The sequence below is a fragment of the Ictalurus furcatus genome, chromosome 5 (assembly GCF_023375685.1).
Source record: "Ictalurus furcatus strain D&B chromosome 5, Billie_1.0, whole genome shotgun sequence".
Taxonomy (NCBI): Eukaryota; Metazoa; Chordata; class Actinopteri; order Siluriformes; family Ictaluridae; genus Ictalurus; species Ictalurus furcatus.
The window spans coordinates 8,490,908-8,518,224 of NC_071259.1; the positions used below are offsets into that span (position 1 = coordinate 8,490,908).

Genomic DNA, 27,317 nt, shown 5'->3' on the forward strand with positions numbered 1-27,317 from the left:
TTGAAACAAAAATAGTTATTACAATAAACAACAGTTTTCTACTGACTCAAAAGGATGCACCATCTTGATTGAAGGCTAACTTGCAGATTTTCATGGGGAAATTGTTAAACTCTCAAGGCACTACATTCCCCTTAATGCTTTTTCTTTTTCTGTGTCTTCAGTGTGGTCTGACACAGCACTCAGTGTATGCGTGCAAACAATTTCATCAGCCGACAGTTAAAAAGTAGAACTGTAACTACCAGTCATAGATTTGTCATTTCAAGTACGGATTATTTCCTATTACAAATAGGCACGTAATCAAATTTCATTTTATTTCTGATTTGCTCTTTGAAGTGTGTGTCATTTTTGTGCATGTACACTCTTGCAGCCATTGGTAAATGTGTTTCTGTCCATCTTAACCTTAGCAAACGGTGATTGCTGAGATGTGAAAAAGACTGACAGATAGAGACCATAAAATTATGACTCACTATGGCTGTAGAATTCATAAAGGCCAGACAAATGCAGACTTACTTGCACTTGTTCAAGCACACACACACACACAAACATACACACTATTTACAAGCTCTGAGGCTATGTACTGATGTGTCTGCTGTCAAATTCAGACTGTTGCTGACATCAATAACACTGGACCAATGCAACAGGACTATGGGTACTGCAGTTTCAGAGTGAGGCCTGGGGAACCTGCACACCATAGCATGTCTATGACAGACACTGATCATTTACCAGCCAACAAAACCAGCTAAGAAGGAAGTTACTGATATAACCAGGGAGTCACTGAATGATCGGCATAGTTCTAACTTATATAGCATAGTAGAAAGCTTTGCATTACAGAGGAACACCAGTTATGGTAACGATGGTATGGTTATACAGTTCTGGCACTGCCTCTGCATGTGGGGTTTTGCGAGCCATTCAATGCCATGGGAAAGGTTTGCACTGCAGGGTTAACCAAAGGAGGGAGGGGTGCACCAATACCCGATGCACCAATCATGTTCACTGGCCCCATTGTGCCAACTGGACAGGGGACCTGAGGCCACTGGGTTTGGTACCCAGAAGCTGGCATCGCCCCTCCAAAAGGGCCAGTGGGGAGCATATATGATGGACGGAGAATGGGTGAGGGGGTTTTACTGAGGGTAGGGGGCACGCTGGGACCTGGAGCAGCTGAGAGAGGGCACGGGAGAGGCAGCTGGAATGGCAGCAAATTTGGGGGCACAGAAGCCCTCATCTGAATGCACAGAAATGAGAAAGATGAGAGGGAGAGAAATAAAGGTACAGTTAATATAAGGCTTATATAATAAGAGAGAGAAAAAAAAAAGTAAAAAGCTACAGATATCTTTTTAGCACATATAAATTAGGAAAGCATACACGGTGATATTCTGAAATAGTTCTACCATTAACATTATATACTATATGGCCAAAAGGATGTGAGCACTTGACCATCAAATTCATATGTACTGTGAACATCCTACTCCAGATTTAGTCTCCCTTTTGCTGTTATAATAACCCCCACTCTTCTGGGAAGGCTATCCAGTAGATTTGAGTGTGGCTGTGGGAATTTGCCCATTCAGCCACAAGAGCATTAGGGAGGTCAGGCACTGATACTGGACATAGAGGTCTGGGATGCAGTCCGCATTCATCCTGAAGATGTTCAGTGGGGATGAGGGCTCGATGCAGGCCACTCAAATTCTTCAATGACAAACTTGGAAAACCATGTCTTTATGGTGCTCACTTTGTGCGCAGGGGCATTGTCATGCCAGAATACGTTCAGGCCCCTTAAGTCCAGTGAAAAGAAATTGTAAAGCTACAATATTCAAAGACATTCTATACAACTGTGTGCTTCCAACTTTGTGGGAGACCTACATATGGGTGTGATGGTCAGGTGTTCACAAACCTTTGGCAATATAGTGTACCAATAGAGATAAGGTGACCACTAATTTCCTATAAATTTGAGTGATGAGAAACTTTAATCGTGGCAAAAGTATCAAGCCCGTTAAAACACGTGACATTTAGTGTTTTAAAATGGTCAGCGATTATACACCAAAGTAAGAAGCAAGTAAGCAATTTCTTATCAAGACTCAGGTTTTTAGAGTAGAAACTATGACTTCTCAAACCTAGACCTACTTAAAGTGAGGTATAGGGCTGACATTCATGATTGAAATTTGTTATAATAAAGAGTCATGCGTTAATGTCACACTTAGACATACAGTATAATACTTGTGCCATTTATTTAATGTATGCACACCTGAATAAGAATCTTTGAAACATCCTGTTTCTCTTGAATACATACAACCCCAATTCCAAAAAAAGTTGGGACATTATTGCAAATGCAAAAAAAAAAAAAAAAGTCATTTGAAAATTCAATTCACCCTGTACTACAATGAAAACACATTATTAACACATTATTTGATGTTTTACTTTGTGAATTAAATTATTTTTTTGTTGTAAATATACACATTTAAAATCTGATCACTGCAACACACTCCAAAAAAAGTTAGGACAGTCGACTGTTTACGACTGTGTAATAAGTGTAAACAAGTGTAAAGAAGTGTAAATATGTGCTTTAATAACACTTAAGCATTTGGGCACTGAAGATACCAGTTGGTTAAGTTTAGCAAGTGGAATTTTCCCCCATTCATCCATTTCCCGCATTCCATTATGCATTTCTTCAGCTGCACAACTGTACGGGGCCTTCGTTGCCTTATTTCACACTTCATAATGCACCACACAATGGGAGACAAGTCAGGACTGCAGGCAGGCCATGTTAGCACCCACACTCTCTGCTTACGCAACCATGCGCATGTAATCCATGCAGAATGTGGTTTGGCGTTGTCCTGCTCTGGATGGCAGAATTTGTTGCTCCAAAATGTGTACATATCTTTCTGCATTAATGGTGCCCTCACAGATGTGCAAGTTACCCATGCCATGGGCACTGACACAACCCCATACCATGACAGACGCTGGCTTTTGGACCTGACGCTGATATCAGCTTGGATGGTCCTTTTCCTCTTTGGCCCGGGGAACACGACGGCTGTTTAGTCCAAAAACTATTTGAAATGTTGCCTCGTCGGACCACAAAACACGGTTCCACTGTGCTACTGTCCATCTCAGATGACACCAAGCCCAGAGAAGTCGACGCCGCTTCTGGACAGTGTTGATGTACGGCTTCTGCTTTGCACAGTAAAGCCTTAACTTGCATCTGTGGATGCAGCAGCGAATGGTGTCAACTAACAAAGATTTACCAAAGCATTCCCGAGCCCATGTCAGGATATCCATTACAGACTCATGACGGATCACACGCATTCAGAAGTGGTTTCGGCCTTGCCCAATACGCACCGAGATTTGACCAGATTCCTTGAATCTTTTAATTATATTGTGCACTGTAGAAGGTGAAATGCCCAAAATCCTACCGATTTGTCTTTGATAACAACATTCCCTAAAGTGTTGGATTATTCACTGATGCATCTGTTGGCAGATTGGTGAGCCCCGACCCATCCTTGCTCCTGAGGGACTAGGCCTTTTTTGGAGGCTCCTTATATACTATGATTAGACGATTGCCTCACCTGTTTCACATCGCCTTCTTATTTCAACTTGTCACATCGCTATTAGTCCTAAACTGCCTAAACTGACCTAAACTTTTTTGGAACGTATTGCATGCATCAATTTCAGAATAAACATTTATTTTCAAAAAAACTATGCAGTTGATTATGTAAAACATCAAAGACCTTGTCTTTATGTAGTTTTTTTTTTGTTTAAATACAAAGTATCTTTACAAATCACTCCTCTTTATTTTTATTAGCATTCTACATACTGTCCCAACTTCTTCACAATTGCAAGTCAAACACAAGATGACAACTATAACGCCCTCTTTTGCGAAGTTAAGTGCCCTTTGTTTATAAATCATCTCACAGCTTTTCATTTCTTTTAAGAGTAAGGACCAAAATTGTGTCATACTTTTGTAATTCTTGAAAATCTGTCATGTGCCTAGCAGTGGTAAATTAAAACTAACATGTATTTTTAAAAATCCCTCAATGCAACTGCTATAGTACGAGTAATGCATAATATAATAAACTTGCCCAATTAACACTGCAGCTTTTTTTTTTATAAACACATTAGCTCTTTTTTTTTTTTTTTCCTTTTTCTTTAATCTATTTATGGTAAGATTTTACTGTTTGATAATAAAAATATCTAAATCTGAAAAGAACACTGATTTTGGACCATCAAAGGACCACCATTCAGGAGAAAAATTGCAGGATGTACCTGAACTGTGGCTCCACTCATATGCGTAGGCATGCCCTTCAAGTCCTGATGCCGTTGCTGCTGCTTGATTTGGTTAAGGGAAGGGCGGGACTGATGGCCAGCAGCGAGCGTCTCTTTTGCCCAATCATCAACCAGCTTGTGCAAGTCTTCAGTGAATGTTCGCTTTTTGTTATTGCTGTTGTTAGTCTGAGCCTGAGCTAGTGTTGTAAACGGCTGAGGATCAGGTACAGGCATGGCCACAGGAGAGAGGGCTGATTGTTGATAGGATGCTGAGCTTGCTGAAGTTGTGCCACTGCAATGCGATGACCCTATAAAAAAAGAGAGAGAGAGAGAGAGAGAGAAAGAAACAGGACACCTTAAACATGAAGAAAACACAAAGAAAAGGATATGACTTATGAGTAATCGGTTGGCTGCTTATTGATGTGAATCTGTCCATCTTTCTACTAGTGCACACATGCCTGTTATTGTCACTTTACCTAGCTATTTAGTTTTTCCCCAGACAACAAGCAGCCAAAAGATTAAACTCCCCCATATAACTGCTGATTCACAACCTATAATCAAACATGCAGACAAAAATAACAGAAGCAGCACTTCATTGGAAGTGACACCATCCATTGCCATGCACTAGGGGGGGGGGGGGTTAAATCAATGAAGTGACAACACACTTCATTGTTGCATTTTTACACTCTTCTGCAAACAAAGGAAGAGGACAACGCTCACTCTTGTGATCATGCCAAGAGACAACAAAAAAAAAGGGATAAAAGGGATAACTAACGAAAAGGAAGGAGGAGCTACAGAGTAAGAGTAAATGGGATAGTTACTACTACAGCGCTCTTTGCCTAGACATAGTCGTTTCAGAGTAGACCCTATAAAGAGGCAGAACAATACAGACACAGGGTTAGGGGCAAGGAGGGAGACGCTGCACACCTTTGCTCACTGGACAAACTGGTGGACAGCCACAGGCAGCAACCAATCAGTTAATAAATACAGGATCAGAAGGCGGTGAGGGGAAATTTATTTAGGCTGTATGCTTGGGAGCATGTGAATTATTGGTGAAAAGGATGGGCCCAAAATTATTTCAAACTGGAATGTAAAATGGATAACAGAAAATGGAAAACAGAAAAATCATTAACCAATTTCCTTTTAAAAATTTTTTACTTAAAATGTTTTTTTTTTACTTAAATGTTTTTTTTTTTAACTTAAAATTTATTTATTTATTTATTTATTATTATACAGAACACTGGTAAACGCAATACTGGAAACAATGTGTGTTTACTTTCTGCATTTTTCTGCTTTACTATGCACTCTGGAAGATATTTTATCCAAATGGGCATCTAGCGAATACAGGGAAACACCCCTTCTAAAACTGCACATCCAGGATAAGTGTAGCAAAATTTATTAATTAAATTCCTTCTATGTTTTTAAGACAGAATTACGTCAAAACTCAAAGTGCCCTGTCTAGACATTGTGACAATGCCCAGTGTTAAAATCACTATAAAAATAAAACAATTGAATTGAACGTGTATTTCAACACATTTGTTTACTCACACCTGATGAAGGAGCTTTGACCTCTACAATTCAAGAGAAACAGGACAAAGAAAAAATGCATCAACTCCAACTCCCTACCACAGACTAGATTTTCAGAAAGGTATGAGCAGGGGTATGCAATCTCTTAGAAGTTGCTCACGGATTTTTATTTTTGTAAGAGTCAGATCAAAATTGTGTCTCACACAATTACTCTGAGAGGCTTTATAAATACTGTCCCTGATCTGTATCATAAGAAAAACCAGCTTAATTAATGCTCAATATTATATTGAGCACACGATTCTCTTACAACAGAATGGTGTTTTTTTTTGTTTTTGTTTTTTTGTTCTTACAACAATTTGTGCCTTTGATATCGTTGTGTTATATGCTTCCACCTTATGAGGCCCAGCACCACTTACACTCACTTAATTTCCTGATTTCCATTTTCGAAAAAAGAAACATATCACATCACACTGTATTTTCGATTTCTGTTTCTCTATTGCGACTCAGCAAATTATGTTGAAAACATACTTTTAGCCATTTATTTAGGAACTAAATTTATTTATTTATGGCTGTCCATGTTTAGTAGCATCCAGGGCACAGTTTTAGCAGAAAATCACACTAAAATGTTGTTCTCCAAGACCAGGACTGGGATTGGTAACTTTAAAGAGGGACCCACGCGTTTTTATAATTAAATCAATGAAAAAAAAATTAAGAAAAATTTAACATGTCCATTAGACATCGTTTATATATATATATATATATATATATATATATATATATATATATATATATATATATATATATATATATATATTTTTTTTTTAAGATTATATATAATCGTTAAGATTATATATAAAAATAAAAACAAAAAAGGGGGGGAGAAAAGAAAAGAATGAATTTTTTCCCTTAAACAGGTCAAAACAGGACAGAGGTTGCATTTTTGCAATGCATCTAAACCTCTTTCCTCTAGTGGGAACATGACTTCTGTATAATACTAGGCCAATCACTTAACTAAGCGTTACAATACAACTAAGAATGAACACAACTTGAATATGCCAAGGGCATGGGAGTGTAAAGATATATTTATATATTCTCCACATTGAATACACTTGTGTATACTCGTGGGACTGCACGTCAGTCATCATAGCTGGAGGTGTTCAAGAAAAACAAATAGAGAAACAGTTTAAATTAAGTTCTACTTAAAACCACATTAAAGCACAAACTGTTTGGGAGGGAAAAACTGTCCTACAAGAGTAGCAGAGGCAGCTTTTAATTTAAAAAAAAATATATATATATATTATATATATAAAGTCATGCAGTGTAGAGCCAAAGATGAGGAAGTAAGGTAAGAATTTGAAATACGGCCCTGACGGTCTCCAAAGTGAGCCTGGCTTGTGCCTCTGGCATGCACGTCTTCCGATTCCAAACATGAGACAGCGTGCCCATCGTCCTCTTATGCCGGTATGGGGCTTTTTACATACGTGAGGACAATCAGTGAAAAGAAAGAAACTACATGTACAGAAGATACAAAGGCTTTGGCAAGACACACATATTTAATTGTTCTTTCGTGTTCTCAAAAGATTCAAGGTTTTGGAAAGCCCATGTTTGGGGGAAGACACAGTTAATGTTATTTGATACGCAGAAGCAGCGCAAAGCGTTTGTATGAATGAAGTGATTGAAAAAAATAGGTGCAGGAATGACCAAGGAAACATGATGGACAAATGAGAATGGATGAAAATCTCTGCAATGAAAAAGCTGGTTTGTGTACAGGGGAAAAATTAAGACAAGTTACACATTGGGAAAGAAATAGAAAGAGAGAGAGAGCGAGCGAGAGAGAGAGAAAAAGAGAGAAACAAAAAGGGACTGTAAAGACAGATGGGATGAGTGAAGTAAAGTAGGAAAAAAACAAATACAAACAGATGGACAGAGACACAGGTCCACTGAGGAATCTAGTGCGTGGTTTGCTACTAGATTTATAGGTGACTCTCTCGGATGTTTGGTGGTAAACGGTCCAGCCTGTGAAGAACGAATATAAGAGGTAGAGAAAAAAGAAAGGAAAAAAAGAGAGAGAGAGAGAGAGAGGGAGAGTGGTGTAACAGCGAATACATCAGATTTTAGAGACCCGCATCATCTCAGCATAGACAGTAAGGCACAGCCAAATATTATAGGAATAATGGTCATGTTCATGGTGTGTCTTGGTTTGCGTGTTTGGGGCTGTTGCTCACCACGTGGCAACACTGAACTTCTTAAGCTGGCCAACAGCACCTCCTTGTTCTTAAATTATACATAACTGTCAGCAGAATTATAATACTTGTATGCAAGTTATGAAAATTGCCGTGTGTTGTGTGACCGCGTTCGTGTAATATAGATGCAGTAACTGATAATGCATCTAAACTCCTAATGCATCTAATACATTGCAGCCTTCTTACAGGGCTGTGTGAATGTACATGTGTGTTTAAGATGTGTGTGACACACAGATGAAGGGAGCCCTTAAGAATGCTGCGTAATATGTGATCATGCAAATTCATGTATTAAGCACTTTGACAAAGACTTGTATATGAGCATGTGTGTGAGTGAGTATGAGACACACAAATGTAGATTATACACAGACACAGCAAGGGCCTATATATGGGCAGAGTATGTGTACGCATGTGTATGTTACCTTGCCCTTGGAGCGCATGTGGGGCTGAGTCATAGATGTTATCAGAGGACAGTGAGACTTTGAGCGAGCATGGCTGCTGTGTTTGGACTGGTTGCAGAGGTTCAGACACTGGACTCTGCAGTGCGGCCATGCTGGAAGCCACAGAGCTGTTACCTAGAACTGAGCTTTTAGCTGGAGATCCTGATATGCTGGAACAGGTCTCTGCTAGAGAGAGAGAGAGAGAGAGAGAGAGAGGGAGAGAGGGAGAGAGAGAGCAAGAGATTTAGCTTTAGAAAAATAAAATGAACAATACAGTCTACATAAGCATGCACTTAGACTTGCCTGGGCTGCAGGCATGGTTAGATTTGAGCTGTTGCACGGTTGGATTAAGAAGTTTGCACGCTTTCAGCTTGTGTTTGGAGGTTCGGCGGCGGCGGCCAGTGGGAGGTACTGCATGCAGGAATCCCACACTAGGAGGTACGGGTCGTCCAAGCCGTGAATAAAGCTGCTCGAGCTCACTTCTCTGATGGGCTTGCAGCTCAGAGATTTCCTTCATATGCCTGAGGAAGAGAAGAAGATATGGACCCATGTTTCTATCATGAAGTGTATAGGGTTTTAAGTTTAATTGCCATTGTAGAGTGCGCACTGATCAGGAACAATGTGGCTTAAATGATTAACAGAACCACATAAGTTCGTTTGAAAATATCGCAGGTACAAGTAGAACTTATAATTGCAGGAGCAAGAGGGATTTCGTCAAACTTTTTATGAGAGTAGGATGTTCTGGAGGAGCAAGTGGGATTGGTCAGAATTCCTTCAGGAGTGAAACTCAAACAGTCCCACACACACCTCTACAGTGCACCCTGTAGCCCAAATTACATACAGACACATGTACATAACTACCTGGTTAACGAATGTTATACTAGCTGTCAGACTGTAATTTTTTAATGCTCAAAAAGTAAACGTCGTCCAATTGATCAGTTTTGCCGATTAATTGACACCAATAACCGATTGCTAAAAATATTGGTTATTGGCAAAAATTCACATCGGGTGCGTCTCTTGCGAGAGCGGTTCAAAAGGGTTTGCTGTCATGATACGATACGAGAGTGGCGTCTAGAGGCCACTGAAAAATTTTCGTGTTATTTGAAGTGTTTTTTATTGTTGTTTTTGTAAAATTCATTTTGGATGTCTATGTTTATTTGTTATTTGGAGTGTTAAGGTTAAGTTGGTTAAGTTTGGATGGATATCTGTTAATTACTTTAATGTTTACTAATATATATTTATTTCATTTAAGAAAATTACAGTACATTTTCATGGTACAGTCAGTACTGTTTATTTTTGTAACAAAGTTGAACAATATTTTACTTCGAGTGTTATGTTCTTGTTCAGTATCAATTTTCAGTTAATTAAATCGGTTATCAGAAGGTACTGCCCAGCTTGGTTATTGGTATCGTTAAAATCCGGTATCGGTTGACAGTTATTTATTCCATTTTGCCCTGAAGATAATGTGTTTCTTGTCTGAAGAACGTGCCTCGCTTTTAATATGGCCTGCAACTAATTTTTAGGCACTGGCAGCCAAATATAATTGTACAATGTCAGCAATTAGGTAATCATACTTGATGATGCCATCTGTCACTATGCTTTATGTCTAGTGCTTTTAATAAACACTTTAAAGGGGCTAACAGCTGGCATTACAGCTGGCTCCACTGACAACATATTTTGCACTGCAGGCTCACTAAGCACAAACCTTTATTAAGGGTTTCCTTGTTTGCATTATCATCAGTGGAAAATTACAAATTATGACAGCATTATAACATGATGCTCTGCTGAACATAATTTACTTGACTGGAGGTGTTTAGGCATATTGGCACATTTCAAACTGAAATAAATCAATTTTAGAAATCAAACTCTTTTTAGACATTCAAGTATCTGTTTGAACAACGTGCATTCTCTGTGTTCAGAAAAAAAGCATAATGGCAATAAATGCATCTGAGATTTTTAAATTATGTAAACAAGTACAAGTTGGAGGTTGTGCCTATCAATTTCTGAGCTGGTGAAGAAACAGGAGCATGTATATTAACGCTTTATTTACTTTTCTCGGAGTTTCTGCAGCTCCTTTTTCATGTCGGCGTCCTCAAACTCAGAATCGTTATCACTGCTGACATATGCAGAGTGAGCATGGCTTGAAACACGTGGAGCATGGCCATTAAGAACTGGTGGACGACTGGGCGAATCAGAGCTCTGCACGCTGCTGCTGCGGCCAGAGCGTCGAAAGAAAGCCACGGCACGCTTTACAAGATCACTTCCACTGTGCTCTGATTGGCTGGTAATGGCCTGGGCAGGTTTATGGGGCAGGTTGTCCTCTTCACCCGAATCTGTGGAGAAGTGGAGGCCATGCTGTGCTGCTGCATCCATAGACAGGGAGGTCTGAGCATGAGGCATTGAGGTCAAGGCCTCCACGCTGGAAGGACACGCTCCACGCATGTCCTACCAAGGAAAAAAGAAGCAATAATTGAACTACAGAAGTGAAAGCCTATGTTATATACAAAAAACAAAAAAAGAGAACAGAAGTGCCACCCAGAGGACAAATGTTCAAACCAGGAATATAATGGTATGCTGGTTATATTTAGAATAGGATCATATACGTCGGGCATATCTAGAACAGGATTATTTACACCGGACATATCTAGAATAGGATTATATGGACTGGTTCTATCTAGAATAGGATTATTTACACTGGTCATATCTAGAATAAGACTATATAGTTTAGAGTCCAAGGAAACGCATCAATTTGAAAACCTCAGCATTCAGCAGAAACACTTTCCCCAACCGACGCAATAAGAACACAGTGAAGCGTATGTTTCATTAGAAAACTCTCATTCACACCTGATAGAGGTTTGGAGGAGCTGAATAACGATTTCTATGGCACATTTGCATGGTTCGGCCTCCATTCTCATTTACAGTGGAAACTCCAACATTTGTGGTCACTGCAGCCTCTTCTTCTGTGTGGCCAGGTGCTGCAGAACTGCAGGAAGTTCTGCTCTTTCTGCCACACTCCAAACTCTGGACAATATCCGGTGCCGTTGGAACAACCTAGAGATAATGACTCCAGTAAATGCAAATGCAATAGATTAGAGGTCAACAGATTTATCGGCAAAAATTCACACCAACTTTTTCCCGGTTGCGTTAGTTGTGGGAGCGGTTGAGAAGGCTCCACAGTAATTATACAGGACGAGAGCGGCCTCTAGAGGCGAAATAAAAACAATCACTGACAAATTTTGTTGTGTTATTTGAAGTGTTTTTGATTCATTTTGGATGTCTCTATTGTGTTATTTTGAGTATTACTTTTCTTATTCATTTTGGATGGATATCTTTTATTTACTTTAATATTGATCAATAGTTAATATATATATACACATTAACCATCAATATATTAATTTTTTATATATTTATTTCATTTTAAAAAGTACAGTACATTTTCATGGTACAGTCAGTACTGTTTACTTTTGTAATAAAGTTCAGCAATATTTTACTTGAGTGTAAGGTTTTCATTCAGTATCAATTTTAATAATCGGTTGATTAATGGGTCACCGGCAGGTACTGCCCAGCTTAGTTATCGGCCACTATCGGTTGACCTCTACAATAGATAGCAAAAAAAATTTAAACTTCATAAGTCCTCCTACCTGGAAACGGCTTTTCGAGGTACGGTGTCCATCAGAGTTGCCCTCTAAATCAGTTGTCAACTGCCTATTTAAGGCTAATGAACAAATACGAGTTTGTTCATAAATCAGTCATTTACTGATTACTCACATTCAGTTCATTCAGACTAATTATTTCCTTTAACATGGAATAAAGTAAACCTGGTTTGAAATAATCCTAAAGAAATTTCTCCATAGACTAATACAAAAACATACACAGACACACCACTTACGGGCAACAGCAGAGTCACTCAAGGTACCGAGACTATCACCCCTCTCTGGAATCTGAGGCTGAAGAAAGGGAACAAAAGGGGAAAATCAAACACAGGAACTGAGGCAGAAAATTAGGATAAGTACCACAACAGATCAACCAAATAAACTGTTATTTGATCATTGCATTTCAGCAGGTTTGTCTTCACTGGCAATTCACCACAGGACAAAATGTTCTGGCTTTTCTTTAACAAATTAATTTTTTGTGCCATTGCAAAGATTATGTTTTGTTTACATCAAAGTATTTGAATTCTATGAAGTAATGAAATGGCATCCTTGCTAATTAGCTTGTGGAAACATGGATTTCAGATGTATTCTCTGCTTATTAATCACTGAAAACTATTTTGGCATGTATAGAAGCAGAAACTAAACTACCAATCAAATGTTTAGGCACATGTGATAAAAGTGTTTTGTCAATTTACTCTTAGAATAACAACAACTACTAAAAAGAAATACATCATTCTGTAATTAGTGTCATTGCACTGAATGGCTAATGCTGATAACTAAATGCTTAGAGGTATTTTTTTTTCTTTTTTTTTTTTTTTTTTACCAGGACCTCCCCTCTTCTCAGTGGTCCATCGTTGCTTTGGCTGTCTGATACTGGAGGTGAGCCAGGAGGATCTGAGGTGGAGCTTGTACATTGTGAGGGATTATGCTCCTGGTACAGAAGATTTCTGAGCTTCTCATCAAGTGTCTTTATCGTCCTATCGGTGAACTCTAGTCTAGGAGGCCCTTCCCCATCAGACTCCGCTGGTCCACTCCCTGGCTGTGTGTGAGAAGTGGTAGGCCCTGACGTAGTAGGAGGACCTTGTTGTGTTTGATGGGCAGGGCTCGGAGGCTGTGACTGCGTAGGAGGTGGAACAGGTGTGGAAAATGGCTGCTGAAGCACTACTGGTTGAACCTGGCTCAAAGATGTGTCTGAGACAGGGTTGGGGTCATGACTGGCTGGCTGGGAAGGGGGTACATTTTTAACGATATCAGCCTGGGAAGTGGGAGGGGCAATAGGACAGCATGGTATGTCAGCAACCATGGACATTCCTGCTGAATGAGTACTTTGAGGATCATCCACTGTTTGGGTGTGTTCAGGGACACTGAGGGCGGCGTTAGACAGTAGTGGTTTGTTCTGGAGAGGTCTGGCTTCGCCTATGCTAATGTCTTGCATTTGAGCTGCAGGTGTGCCCCCTGGGTCTGAGAGAAGGAAAAAAATTAAGATTAACCTAGATAAACCAAATTTACAAGAAGTACTGACTCAGCAAGCTGCATTTATTCAAGAACACCACAAGCTAACCCTTGTGTGAGCATATTAAGTGTGGAACAGCATGATAAACTCACAATATAATGACCTTACAACTTGCACTGCATGCATATATACTTGAGTTGCTAGCCCAGAAACACTATAAAATACAACATTCATGCTATATTCTGCAGCACACAAGCTATTCAGCCTGTAACGCACACACTCAGTCACTGATTATTATTGCCATAAAGCAGATGTGAAAATCTTAGTGGATTAACAAACTTCAGATCATATACAATAGTAATGCCTGTTTTTGATGATTATCTGACACTTGTACATAGATTAGTGCAAGAAAGCAAAGAAGTTTATGCTCTAATCCCCTACATACCTTATGCACGAGCTTGGTGTGATGCCCAAAAAAAAAACAAAAAAAAAAAAACCATAACCAAAAAAACCCCACCACAGGGCGGTTCTCTGGAAACGAGCTTTAATCTCAATTGTCTCTCTATGCATGGAATCCACTCAAAACTTTGTTCAAAGTTGATTATTTTTCTCTTTAATTTTTTAAAAATAATAACAGTTACTTACTATTATTTGTTAATCACTATTATCCTCAGTAATTTATGCAGAAATACAGGTAAATTAAAAAAATACAGACAGGCAAACTGGTGACTGTTATGCTATGGAGGCATTTGTTTTGCTGCCACTTTGGGGTCCACGTGTCAGGATTACAATAAATTAATACATTTAGTCTGACTTATCAACTTTAACATATGATGAATCATTTCTCTTTTGATAGGTGTGGTCTCTTCAAGGATGACAAACTCAGCACAAGGGCTCACTGAATGGTTTAATTAGAATGAAAATAATGTAAAATATGCCATCTCCTGACCCACATGAACACCTACGGGAGCTTTTGGACCAATGCATTTACACAGCACTCTCTACCACCATCATTAGAGCATCAACTGAGGGAATATCTGTTGGAAGTATGGTCTTTACCCCTCCAGTACAGTTCCACAGAATCTATCCTAAGGGGCACTCAAGTTGTTCTGGTGGCCCACAACTTACTAAGACTCGATGTTGGTTTATTCTTGGTCATACGTCTACAGTTTACGGTTTTATTCCACTGTTCTGAAAATATGCTACCTGGTTACAGTCATTGTACTAGCACACGAGTATAGATATGTACCTTTGACGTGAGTATAGATTTATACCTTTGGCTGTGACATTGTCTTCACCGTTATTTGTGGTCTCCGCCACAGGGCAGATGATGAACCAACGTTTTCCAGTGTGAAGTACTAAGAGAGATGAACACACACATCCATTACAACACAAACAGCTCCACACATGCATTCCTGGTCAAAATCAATCTCAGAAACTGAGAACATTTGACATCTGTGACATGTCACACAGTACATTACTCTCTCTTTCCATTATCATATTGTCCAGAGCATATGTACCCTTTCTAGTAAAACACCAGACTGTACTATATAATTTGTGCAGTGTCCCCATTCGCTACACAATGTTTATTTATTTATTTATAAAGCCAGTGGCCACGTGTAACCAGAAGCATGGCTCTTCTAAAATGTGTTTACATCAGTTACATAACCATATACATACATAAACAAGGATATACTGTACATGAATGCTTAGAACAGTCTTACCATTTTGCTGGTATACCAGTTGATTAGACTGAGTTTGCTGGGGATTTGCTCCCTAGAACAACCAACATGAAAAGCAATTACTTCAGTTAAACATTACATACATGTTCAGGTATTTATATATCCAATATACCGTATATACACTATCATTTTAGTGCTCAAATTATTTATATCAGTCTATAGCTGAACAGGTTTTTATTTATTTATTTATATGTTAACTCTACCACTATGGTTTGGAAACACTGAAAAATCAGGACTGCAAGTAAAAGCCAGTTTTGATTTATAATTAACAATAAATTAAATTTGCAGAACAGAACTTTATTCAACCCCTGAATCGGTCACCCTGTGGAGCTTTCTGATAAACTTGTTCAACATATTCTATATAATGTGACCCATGAGTAATTATAGTATGCTTCAAAACCATGAGGTCTTTCCCAAAAAATCTGTTATTCAAGCTACAGTTAACAGTCATCTAATAATATTGTACCAGATTTACTTCAGTTTTTGGATTGGTTACAGTCCAGAAATTAAAAAAAGTTTGACATTTTTCTTTTGAAATAGATGAAAAACAATCATTTAATTACAATTCATTTATTAATTCAAATGAATAAAATGATTATTCTTGGAGCACCAGCAGAGATTTGCAACCCTGTGCACGATGTGTGGTCTGGGTTAGCTGAAAGCATATTTCTTTTGTTTTGTACAAAAATATGGTAGAAATATGACTTTATTTAGGAGCTCAGGAGGCAGGATTTAGGTTGTGTTTAGTGCTGGCTTAGTGTAATTCAAATCTCAGGCATACTTTAATGTGTTCGTAAATTGTTTCTATAGTAACAATTCAAAGGGATTATATATATTACAATATACATATTGTTGCTATTTAATAAATTAAAGACTTTGTAACAGTCAGTGGTAAAGTTGTTTAAGCAGGGTTGGGAATGTTACTTTAAAAATGTATTCCGTTAATTAGAAATTACTTCATAAAAAAAAAAAATTAATCCAAGTTTCGCATTATGTAATGTAATCTGATTATTTTTGGATTACTTCAAGATCACATGTAAAAGTCAAGAGAAAAGCAATATGATCTAAAATACCTTTATTTAGAGCTTAAAAACATATTCGGTGTTTGGATTTGTTTTAATAAAATAAATACATTGGTTGCTCATGTGAGTCACGACCTGAACCAGAACTATAATCGAGCAGCTGTCTATAGTGTGTTATGTCAAAAGATTAATTTCTTTGGTTTTAAATGAAGAAAAAAAAAAAAAAAAATTGTAATCCTGATAGTATTCCCTTTTTTTTTCTTTTTACAAAATATACCTGTAATCTGATTACATTTGACGTAACTAATGGATTACAGTTACCAGGTTTTTGTATCCTGATTATGTAATGCCGTTACGTATATTCCGTTACTCCCCAAGCCTGTTTTTAAGTTCACAACCATACAGTTTACAGCCTAACCATACAGCCTAATTACCATCAAAAGAAAAAAAAAAAAGACCACAGTAAAACAACAATTGTTTAACTATAAACTGAAAAAAAGTTCATTTTTGTCAACTGATGTGGTACAAGAGGAATAAAAAACATTTGGGGTGATAACAGGATGAGCCTGTTTATTATTCCTCACTTACATCACAGCATTCATTTATGCCTTCAGCATTAGTTTTTTTATGGCAAAAGAATCTCCAAAGAGCATTAAAGTTTATTGTTAAGCATGGGGAGGACATTTGCATTTCATTCCTCTCTGCACATTTTGCCTGTCAGCATTATTTTCCTTACCATAGGAAAAGTGCACACTGGGGGAAGCTTAATAACTATGCATCAAAAGAGGTTGACTCTTAAATCTTTAATGGACGAAGGAAACAGTGAGTACTGGCTGTCACGCATTAAGTGATGAATCTTACACAAAGACAGATGGCACCCTCTAGGCACTGGGAGGATATTTAACAGCACAGCGTATAAGAAAACTGATCAGGTCCCACTTCCTGAAAGTCCTAATAACTAGAGGTCAACTGATTGACCGGGTTTTCCGATAAATTGGCACTGATAACCGATTGCTGGAACTACTAGTTATCCACACTGAGTTTTTCCTTGTGCCAGTTGCGGGAGCGGCTGAGAAGTATGCGCCGTCATTATGAAATACGAGAGCGGCCTCTAGAGGTGAAATAAAAAACCATCACTGAAACTTTGTTGAGTTATTTGTTTTTTTGAATAATTTTGGATGTCTCGATTTTTATTATTTGGAGTGTTACTTTTTGGTTCCGTTTGTATGGATCGGTTATTTACTTATTAACAGTTAATGTGTTAAAATTTATTTCTTGGTACAGTCAGTACTGTTTACTTTTGTAATAAAGTTCAGCAATATTTTACTTTGAGTGTTGTGTTTTCAGTCAGTATCAATTTTAAAAACTATCGGTTTATTAATCGGTTATCAGCAGGTACCGCCCAGCTTAGTTAACGGTATTGGTAAAATCCACAACAGGTCCACCTCTACTGATAACCCCACAGATATTTTGAGTAAATAGCTGTACAACTATACACGTTATTGAATTTATTAGGGATGCTCCGATCAGGATTTTTGCAGCAGATATGATTACCGATTTCTTGTCATCATGATTGGCCGATACTGTTGCCGAGGGTTCAAGCTTTATACAAGTGATATGTAAGCTTTTTGTTGACAGTCACTGTTAAACCCCCCCCGATAAAGTAATACCACAGATGTTGCCTTGGTTATATTATTTACAGTAATGTTGTAGACTGATGTTTTAATTGGGAATGAAATAAATAAGCGCAACAAATATGAACATTTTAATAGACCTTTAAAAAAATACATGGCAAATGTTGAATTTTTCAATGATTCTTGAGACCTCGTAATAATTCCACACTGGTGATGACATATCTGCAGCGCTAAAGTTTATCATGTGTTTTACGTCCTCATGTTTTATGTCATCAAAATTGTGACTGGTTTGTGAGATCAGCCAAATCCAGAGACTACAGATCGAATCATAGAATGTGATCGGCCGATACCGATTGGCGGCCGGTTGATCGGAGCATCCCTAGAATTTATGAGCAGATATACAGCTGCGATCAAAATTATTCAACCCCCATTGCAACCAAGGCTTGGTTGCACAAGAAGTCCTGGAAGATTCTACAGGGCCATCACAGTCAACTGACTTGAACCCCATAAAAAAAATCTTTGGTGAGATTTGAAGGCGGCGGTTGCAGCACACAAACCCAAGAATATTACTGAACTGGAGGCCATTGCTCATGAGGAATTCCTCAGGATTGCTGCCAGAAGCTATGCAACTCATTTGCAGCAGGTCATAACAGCAAAAGGGTGTCTACTAAGTACTAAAGATGCTTGCTATGAAGGGGTTGAATAATTTTGAAACTGGAGAAATCAAGTTGCATTTTCAGTTGAATTTGGGGAAGCCACTTGAAGCATTCATCGTGTTTCAATTGTTTTTATTTGATTTGTTCATTGCAAACAGCTGAAAGTCTGTAAACTCTGACAATAAATCTGATTTGCAATGGGGGTTTAATAATTTTGATTGCAACTGTAATTGTGTTAAATTCTGCAAACTGGAATAATTTCCCTAAAATTAATTAGAATTGTGACTCAAATGCCTTTACATTTACTGAACAGACGAAACGTCTTAGTGTTTCCAGGCTCACCTCAAAACCCGAACCCCCTTTGAGGTTCTGATGAGGCTGTGACAGCTGTCCTGAGCTCTTCGCTCCCTCAGCATCTTCACTCAGGATGTCCTCAGCCTTCTCCACTATATCCTTCAGCTGCTCAATGAACATCTCCTTCTCAAGCAGCAAGATAAAGTCATTCTCAACCTAGGGGAGAAATATGCACCAATTTAAAGAAAATACAAAGAACATTAGGTCTGTCCTTAAACATACCAGACAACAGTTTGACAGTTAACTTTTGGAACAGCTGTCAACGGAAGGAGTAAATGGCAAATCTCTTCCCCAGTTTTGTGGCAGTCAGGAACAGCAAGCGATATTTTGCGGTGTGGAGGGACAGACACTACCACAATAAAAAAAAATAATATCTATAGATGTTTAAAGGGATTTCGATGCAAATCTGAATAACCGTAAAGCTGTGTGACAATGTCTATTGTTAAAAGCACTATACAAAAAGAAATCAAACTGAAGAGGTGAATAATTCATCAAGAAACAAAGAAAAATAGGTATAAAATAAATCACAAGATGTGTGTTGCCAAGAGTGGTACTGTAAGGGGAATATCTTTTTATCACCAATAAAAAACTAAACAAAAAGATCATTTTAAACACAAATATACATTTAAAATATTGTTACAGCATAGGGACATGCAGGATCAGTGTACTACAAGACCAGGGGTGGGAACTTGTGATCTAAAGTAAGAAGACTATTATATAATGCTACACCGTCATACTATTATACAGCTGAAGGTCTTGAATTATAGAAGTGCTGGGTTAAGAAAGAGAACTGATGACAAATTAATATTTAAATGCATCTCTCATAAGACAAAGAGTGGAGGAAATAGGACCAGATACAAATGCAAAGCAGAGATGACAGATGGGCAGTTTTATCAAAGCAAGAAGGGAAAACTAACAGGATAAAGCACACAGAGCAAAAGAAAGGTTAACACAACCTCTGAAAACTGGCCAGTGTATTCATCTAACAGATTTACTTTTTACAATGATGGTTGTGTGTAGATCTATACAAAAAAAAAAGTTAAAAAAAAAAAAAACCCCACACGACATACAACTTAATGATGCATAAGAAGATAAAAATCAATGTGTATAAAAAGAACAAGGAAAACATGTAAATGGGGGGAAATAAAGCAGGCTGATTAATGATGGCAATAAACTTACCATGTATGTGGCAATCTCCTCTGGAGCATCTCCATCAAGGTCAAACTTAAAGGTGACCATCTTGTGGTTGTGAGTCTCCAGCTGGCATTCCACCATCTTGTCACCCGTGTTACACACCTACAGCACGCCAAAGAAATTCAGTATTTTACACGTCACCATGACTGGTTCAATTAATCTTCAATTAATATTTACAGACTCAAAAATAAATTAAGGTCTTTGCATCAGTGCCACTACCCAATATACAGTTGGGGTAAATATCTGCAATGAGTATGAAAACTCCAACTATTACTAACTAGGCACATTTTAAACAGTGATTATGGCTTGTTTTCTGGTACAGATTTCAGATTTTTGTGGGAATTCCCATTTACATGTATTACGAAGAATGTTGTTAGAATTCAAATAAGTTCTTCTCAGTGAAATAAAATGTAAATAAAATCTTTCCACTATGGTACAGTGAATCCTGCTGTGAACAGCAATGTGTGAAAGAGCGCTTTCAAAGAAGCAGGTTGCATTTGTGAATGCTACTGTACAGTCGCGCCAGGTTTTCGCTATTTTGTGATAACAAATGAACGCAAAATCAAGCAAACTCCGGAGCAGCTTGCAATTAAAATAAATAAATAAATAAATAAATAAATAAATAAATAATTTAATGTAGATTTTCCTCAAATTTGGGCCAAGATGCGTCACGTGAGGTTATCACAACGCATGCTCAGCCAAAGCATATCATAGCAATTTTGCTAATTCTAGTAGTTTTCTGCTAAAAAAAGCACAAAAAAAAAATTTGAATTTTGAAGAAAGCCACAGCAAAATCAAGCAGTTTTGGCCACAACAATAAAAAAAAAACAACAACTGTGAAATCCTGCACAATCTGACTGAGGCTGGAGTTGAACATTCTCCATTCATCATTAAGCTAGAAGGAGCTTCCACTCACACTGCACTCTCAGGTTCATAATCATAATGTAAAAATTTGCACATTTATTCCATCAATTTACTTAGTTTTTTTGTTAATAGTGTAGCCCAAAACAGCCTAAAAATACCAATGTCCTGAAACAGTTTTTACTTTAACTATGGAGGGAGACAAAAAACAAAACACACAAAAAAAAAAAAAACCTATTTTTTTAAAAATTAGTCACTGAATAATAAAAATTTGTCCTCTAGTCTATTGTAGCTTAACACTTTGCTTCATTTGTTACAGCTTAGATAGTTCAGTTCCTGCCTATTCAATTCAACAACCACCAGTCAAATTACGGCTGCACGATTATGGCGAAAACGATAATCACGATTATTTTGATCAATACTGAGATCCCGATTATTCATTGATTTTGGGGACAACATATTTACTGCACTTTCACATTTAAATAAACAGACCGCTGCTTTCACCTCCATGTTGTGTTACATTCCTACTAATGTACAAATCTTTGCATCAAATTAGACTGGTCCTTTTAGTGCATCATCTAGTAGAAGCAAATTATAAATAAAATTGTACCCAAAATATAGGATAAATATAAATAAAAAGGTCAACCAAATGAAAATTTGAAATCAAATATAACAATATGCAACTAAATGAAAACAATTCAGGCGTATGCAGAAAAGGCAATAACAGTGTTTACAGGAGGAGAGATGCAGCCAAATCACCCAATAGAGAGGTGCAGGGATGACATCATTTTGTACCGGAACCCAGAAGTTAGCATCACACCGGTTCCCTCGACAAAAACCCAATAGGATTTTCACACAGACTTTTGGATTCTTGCAAAAATATAATCTCTGTGATCAACAAAAGTTTACAATACTAACAAGTTTTGTCCATCAAGATAATTTTCACAAATAAACACAACTTCTATGAAGTTTGAAGCCTAAATACAATCGCCAGAAATAAACAGCTAACCGTATGCTCGTATACCGTATGAATCTTCAGCCACGTTTTTTTGGGAATGTTGCACAGCATACCTGAACCAGTTTATCTGTAATGTTTTTTCCTGTTCATGATGATGTCATTTAATGTCCCCGACAACGTCTGTAGTCCCATTTAGCAACTTGTTAGTGTCATGATTTCCCCTCGCACAAAGCTCTGGAGCACACAGCACGCTCTGAAACCTGAAGTGAAGCTCACCGCGCGAGCGCTAAAATGCTAACTCGTTTCCGGGTTTTGCTGTTACAAAATGACGTCACCCCTGTGCCGCTCTATGTGATTGGCTGTAAGTTTAGGAAGCACTTGACTTGATCTGCAGTGGAGTTTTCTACGAGCAGAGGACAAACTTTAAATGTCAATATCACACTCGATCATGATCATGTACTCGCGGGCAGTCAAAATCATAATCGAGATCAATATTCGATTAATTGTGTAGCCCTAGTCCAAATGTCTCATTTACCCATATACTGTACAATGTACAAAAAAATTATTCTACTGAGCATTTTTAAACTTACAAAATAAGACAAAATTATAGCCAAGTACATTACCATTAAAAAAAAAAAAAAAAAGATGGGGCACATTCTTTGTTTTAAAGACATTTTGATAAATATTAAACGTAACATAAATAATGAAATTAACACCTATGTGCAAATTTATTTCTGAATCAAACTGTATATTTAAGAACTCATTTTTACTTAAATTTACATTGGTTATCCAAACAATTAGTTTCATTTAGAATATAAGAGTAGCAGTGAGAAGCTTGGTCTATTTGGGAGTTTTAACAAAGACTCCTGGGTGAAGCTCCTTCATTAAGTTAGTGCAGAAGATGCCAGAAGAGTGTCCAGAGCTTCATCAGGGTTTTAAAACATAACCGTTATGATTTAACATATTTCTTGGTCATTACATAATTCCATGTGTGTCATGTCATCATGTTATGTTTATTATTATTCAAAAAAAAAATGAAAAAAAAAGAAAAACCTTTGTATGAAGCAGGTGTGTCTTAATTTTTAACTTTATTTTTCATTTAACATACCACTTAATAGGGTATTACTAAACTCAGCTGGGAAATTCTCTCTTTGTTCTACAAGCTTCAGGCCCATTTGCCTACTCCCACCTATAAAAGAGTAAAAACATCCCAATCCAGTGACTTACGCTTGTTCATGTGAGATCCCCGTCCTGATACATGACTATTTCACACCTCTTGTTTTTAACTAGTCAGGACTTGCAAATACCATGGCGGCATGTTACCTCGCTGTTCTCATAGCTGATAAGCGCTTCTATGAGGTTAACTAGATTTGGTTATGACGGGGAGGAAAAAAAAAAAAAAACCCTTTCCCTTCATAAAGCATAACAGGCTATACACTATGGCAAAAGCACTCATTTGCATACAGGTAAGCGTCATTTAACTTTTGGTGCCACTTAGTTAGCCAGATCCTGCTAGAGTACAACCATCAGATCATCATGCAACATACAGCTGCAACACAGCAGCATATGAAAATTAATATTATGCATCAAGTTGAGCTTGCAAATGGGCATGATTTGTTTAAGTTTGGACTGTTGGTGCAGACTCACGTTGAGCATGCTCAGTTTTGGCTTGCCAGTCTTCTCCTGCCGGGAGCGTGTGCGGGAGGATTTGCGATGATGTTTGCGGACCCTCGACTCGCTCCTTCCACCATGCGTTCCCTCATTCCCATCACTCATCTCTTTTCCTGAGGTGGCATCCGAGTTCACACTGTGACAGGAAAGACGGCTGGATTTCAGATATTTGTTTCAAGTTGTCACAGTGTCAAACTTGCAGCCTGTGGGCTGAAACCAACCTGATAAAGGTTTTAATCCAGCCCCCCAAACGAATTTAGAATCAGTGTTCTAAATAAAGTCATCTTATAGACTGTAATTGACTTGAAAGATTAAGGAAAAGAGCTATTCTCTTATTGAACTGGGGGGGAATCAGGGTTAAGTAAACTTGGCTACTGGTAAAGTGTGTTAATATCATGCAATTCTTTATTATCACTTATGCAATTCTAATCAAGTCCATTTCATTTTCAGGTTGTAAAACTTCAAGGTGGGGGATAGTAATGCAAGGCACTATAATCAACTTTACCTATACCTATAGTAGGAGTTTCTGTACCTGTCATATGCAGCCACTGTTGTCTGCTTATCTAGAGCACACTCCTACATACAAATGAGAGAGAGAGAGAGAGAAGGCAGAAATGAGAATAAGCGAATGAACAAATGAAAAGGAGACGAAAAGCATGAGAGAGACAGCAAGGACAGCAATATTTATCCAAACACATGGAAGAAGGGCAAGCAGTATTTTTATTATGAGATCACAGACAAATAATTACTTTTTGAAGCAAACTACTGCTTTGTCTAACCTCCGCAAATACTTCAGTGGCTGGCTGGCTTGCTCCTCTTCCACCCTCACTGCACTGCTGAACGTGAGGAGTCGTGATGTTACTGCTGGGCTGTGTTTGCTGAGTCATTTTAGTGGTGACTGCAGAGGCCTGAAGTTCCTGGTTCGTATCCAGAGACTCCCCAGTGCTCAAAGGATCTGGTGCAATGCCTTTCGGCACAGAAGTTGTCAGCTGGGCAGCAGGGGCAGTTTGTGCATAGTGGCCAGGGACAGCAGTAGCATGGGGAGCCACTGTGACAGCTGTCTGAGAAGAATGAACTGGAACAGCAATGGTCAGAGTGGTATGGACTGGAGCAGAGCTCTGGCATGAGCTCACCAGGGCTGGAAGCCCAATTTGGGACTGGTTATTGTTGCTGGGAGCTCCCTAAAGGGGAAAACAAACAAGAAAAGCCAAAAAGCATGATCCAAAAGCCAACCTGCAAATGGTAAATTCCAAAGATTCAAAAATATATTTTTTTTCCTTGATCATTTCCACCATACGCTTAATTGCACAAGTTCACAAAAAGCCTAGACTGCAGAGAGGAGTCATGATACTGCAGTTGTTGACATGGATTTATTGATTAGCCTAGCATTTCTAACTCTGCGTGTCTGAATTCTAAATTGAGCACATTTTGCCAAGATAAACAGTCTGAAGTCAAATTAGCAGACAGTGCAGCCATCTCTATTCTCAGATCCTTGCAGTTTTAAATCCCATAAGGGACATCCACGCACGCACACACGCACGCACGCACTACCTGAGTAGCCTGAAAGATGGGAGGAGCTCCTGCAGACACAGAAGCAGTGCTCGGTGAAGTAAGATGGGAAGGGTAAACTGGGGAAGTGGTCTGCATGAGGGGGTGCAAACAAGGTGTGGCCATGGAGATTGTATTTTGTTGGGGAGCCATACTGTAGCTCTGTTGGGAGTATTGTAGTGTGGATATTATACTTGTGAACATAGGAGGTGCACAGGCTTGTTGGGAACAGTGTGATGGTGCAGAGGAAGCAGCGGGTAGGAGTGGGTGGGGTGTTGGCACAGTGCCATCCATCCGCAAGTCGGGCCCCGGTGAAACAGAGGGAGGGGCAGGCACAGGTTGGCCAGTGGAGAGATAGAGCGGAGGGAAGGATGACTGCACAGAAAAAGGAAAGGATGAGCAAAAGGAATCATGTCCATGAAGAGGAACCCTGACACAATGGGCAAGGTTCAATGAGGAAAACTGGGGGAGACAACAACAGTCCTACCAACTGAATGTACACAAAATAAATAAATAAATAAAAATAAGAAGGTCATTGTCGCACAAGTTGCTTGTGTTAACTCAAATTAAAAAGCAAAACAAAACTCTAGTCAATTAGGCAGAATTAATTTCAGAATATTATTTCATGTACCTGGTACATTAACTGCATAACTGATGGACTATTGAATTAAAATTGTGTGACATAGGTGAAGGTTACCTGTGTGAGATGAGTTTGCTTCTGAGACGAGGAAGTCTGATGTATTTGCACTTGTTGAGCAGCAAAACTTTGTACTAAAGGCTGTTGAGAAGTTGGGGCCTGCGTAGGTAATGTCGATGATTTGAGAGACCATGTAGCATTTTTCCATTAAGAAGTGACAAGAAAGAACGTCAAAATTAAAAAAGACAAAAAAATTAAAGTGAGAGAAATTTTGAGTAAATTCATAGGAGAAAAACAAAAAGCCAATTGCAGCTTATTGCAACACTGACATTTTTCGTTTTGACCTACATCCTCTGGCTTTCTGCTTTCCTGCCACTGTGTCCACCAATACAAGGCAAATTTATGTCAGAATCTAGACTATCCTATGTACAAATATTTGCTGTACACCAAACATTTGACAATTTCCAACAACAGTGCTTGTTGGTATAAATTCATGTTTGATACATGTTAACAAACCAGCAAAGCAAAAATAATATTCTATTTAAAGCAAATTCGTACAAATTATAGTCTGTAAAGATCCATAGTGTTTGTCCAGCAGATGCTGTGGCCTTGCGCCAAAAGGCCTAGACTACATGCTATTTATTTTTAGTAATTTAATATTACTAATAATAGGAATTAAACACTTCAAGCAGGTTGCTATATGCACTAACCCGATATATTGACTACACATAATGAGCTACAACTGCACAATACTGTGCAGTGGATATAAAAGTCTACACATCCCTTGTTAAAATGGTAGGTGTTTGTGGAAAAAAAAAATTCAACCAAGATAAAGCATGTCAATCTTTTCTACCTTTATTGTGAAATTTTAACCTATTAAAGTGAAAAATAATAATTATTTTAGGGAAACAAAAAATGTACAATAACCTGGTTGCAAAGTGTGCATACCCTTAAACTAATACTTAATTGAAGCACCTTTAGATTTTATCACAGCATTCAATCTTTTTGAGTAAAGAGTCAGTCAGTCCGGCACATCTTGACTTACAATATTCAGCCATTCTTACTTGCAAAAGCATTCTAACTCTGACAAATTGGCTGGGCATCTCCTGTGCACAGCCCTCTTCAAGTTTTTTTTTTTTATTGGATTTAGGTCCCTGGCTGAGTCATTCCAAAACCCTGAACTTGTTTTGGTGAAGCCATTCCTTTGTTGATCTGGAGGTTTGGTTTGAGCTCGTTATCATGCTTAAAAGGTGAAATTCCTCTTTATCTTAAGTGTTTTAAAAGAAGCCTTCACGTTTTGCACAAAAATTAATTGGTATTTGTAGATATTCATTATTCCCTCCACCCTGATTAAAGCCCCGGTTCTGGATGAAGAAAAACAGCTCCAAAGTATAATGCTGCCATCACCATGCTTCCCCATGGGAATGGTGTTCTATTGGTGGTGTTGTGGGGGGGTTTTTGTGCTAGACATAG

The 27,317-nt window shown here is 38.3% G+C and overlaps 1 protein-coding gene across 1 annotated transcript in view; it reads right to left on the reverse strand.

The window, feature by feature from the left end:
* Positions 1-302: 302 nt before the first annotated feature.
* Positions 303-27,317, reverse strand: part of LOC128607556 (serine/threonine-protein kinase WNK2-like) — a 56,759-nt gene continuing 29,744 nt past the window's right edge. Inside the window, exons 11-30 of the mRNA XM_053624507.1 lie at positions 25,905-26,003; positions 25,211-25,582; positions 24,439-24,840; positions 24,192-24,235; positions 23,636-23,795; positions 20,155-20,271; positions 18,964-19,131; positions 15,292-15,343; positions 14,842-14,925; positions 12,938-13,575; positions 12,351-12,408; positions 12,103-12,176; positions 11,306-11,512; positions 10,512-10,906; positions 8,765-8,982; positions 8,444-8,647; positions 7,699-7,797; positions 5,082-5,120; positions 4,255-4,532; positions 303-1,222 (exon numbers count right to left, since the gene is read on the reverse strand). Coding sequence (XP_053480482.1) covers positions 863-1,222; positions 4,255-4,532; positions 5,082-5,120; positions 7,699-7,797; positions 8,444-8,647; positions 8,765-8,982; positions 10,512-10,906; positions 11,306-11,512; positions 12,103-12,176; positions 12,351-12,408; positions 12,938-13,575; positions 14,842-14,925; positions 15,292-15,343; positions 18,964-19,131; positions 20,155-20,271; positions 23,636-23,795; positions 24,192-24,235; positions 24,439-24,840; positions 25,211-25,582; positions 25,905-26,003 — 4,068 coding nt within the window. The 3' untranslated portion in view covers positions 303-862. The remainder of the gene's footprint in view (positions 1,223-4,254; positions 4,533-5,081; positions 5,121-7,698; positions 7,798-8,443; positions 8,648-8,764; positions 8,983-10,511; positions 10,907-11,305; positions 11,513-12,102; positions 12,177-12,350; positions 12,409-12,937; positions 13,576-14,841; positions 14,926-15,291; positions 15,344-18,963; positions 19,132-20,154; positions 20,272-23,635; positions 23,796-24,191; positions 24,236-24,438; positions 24,841-25,210; positions 25,583-25,904; positions 26,004-27,317) is intronic.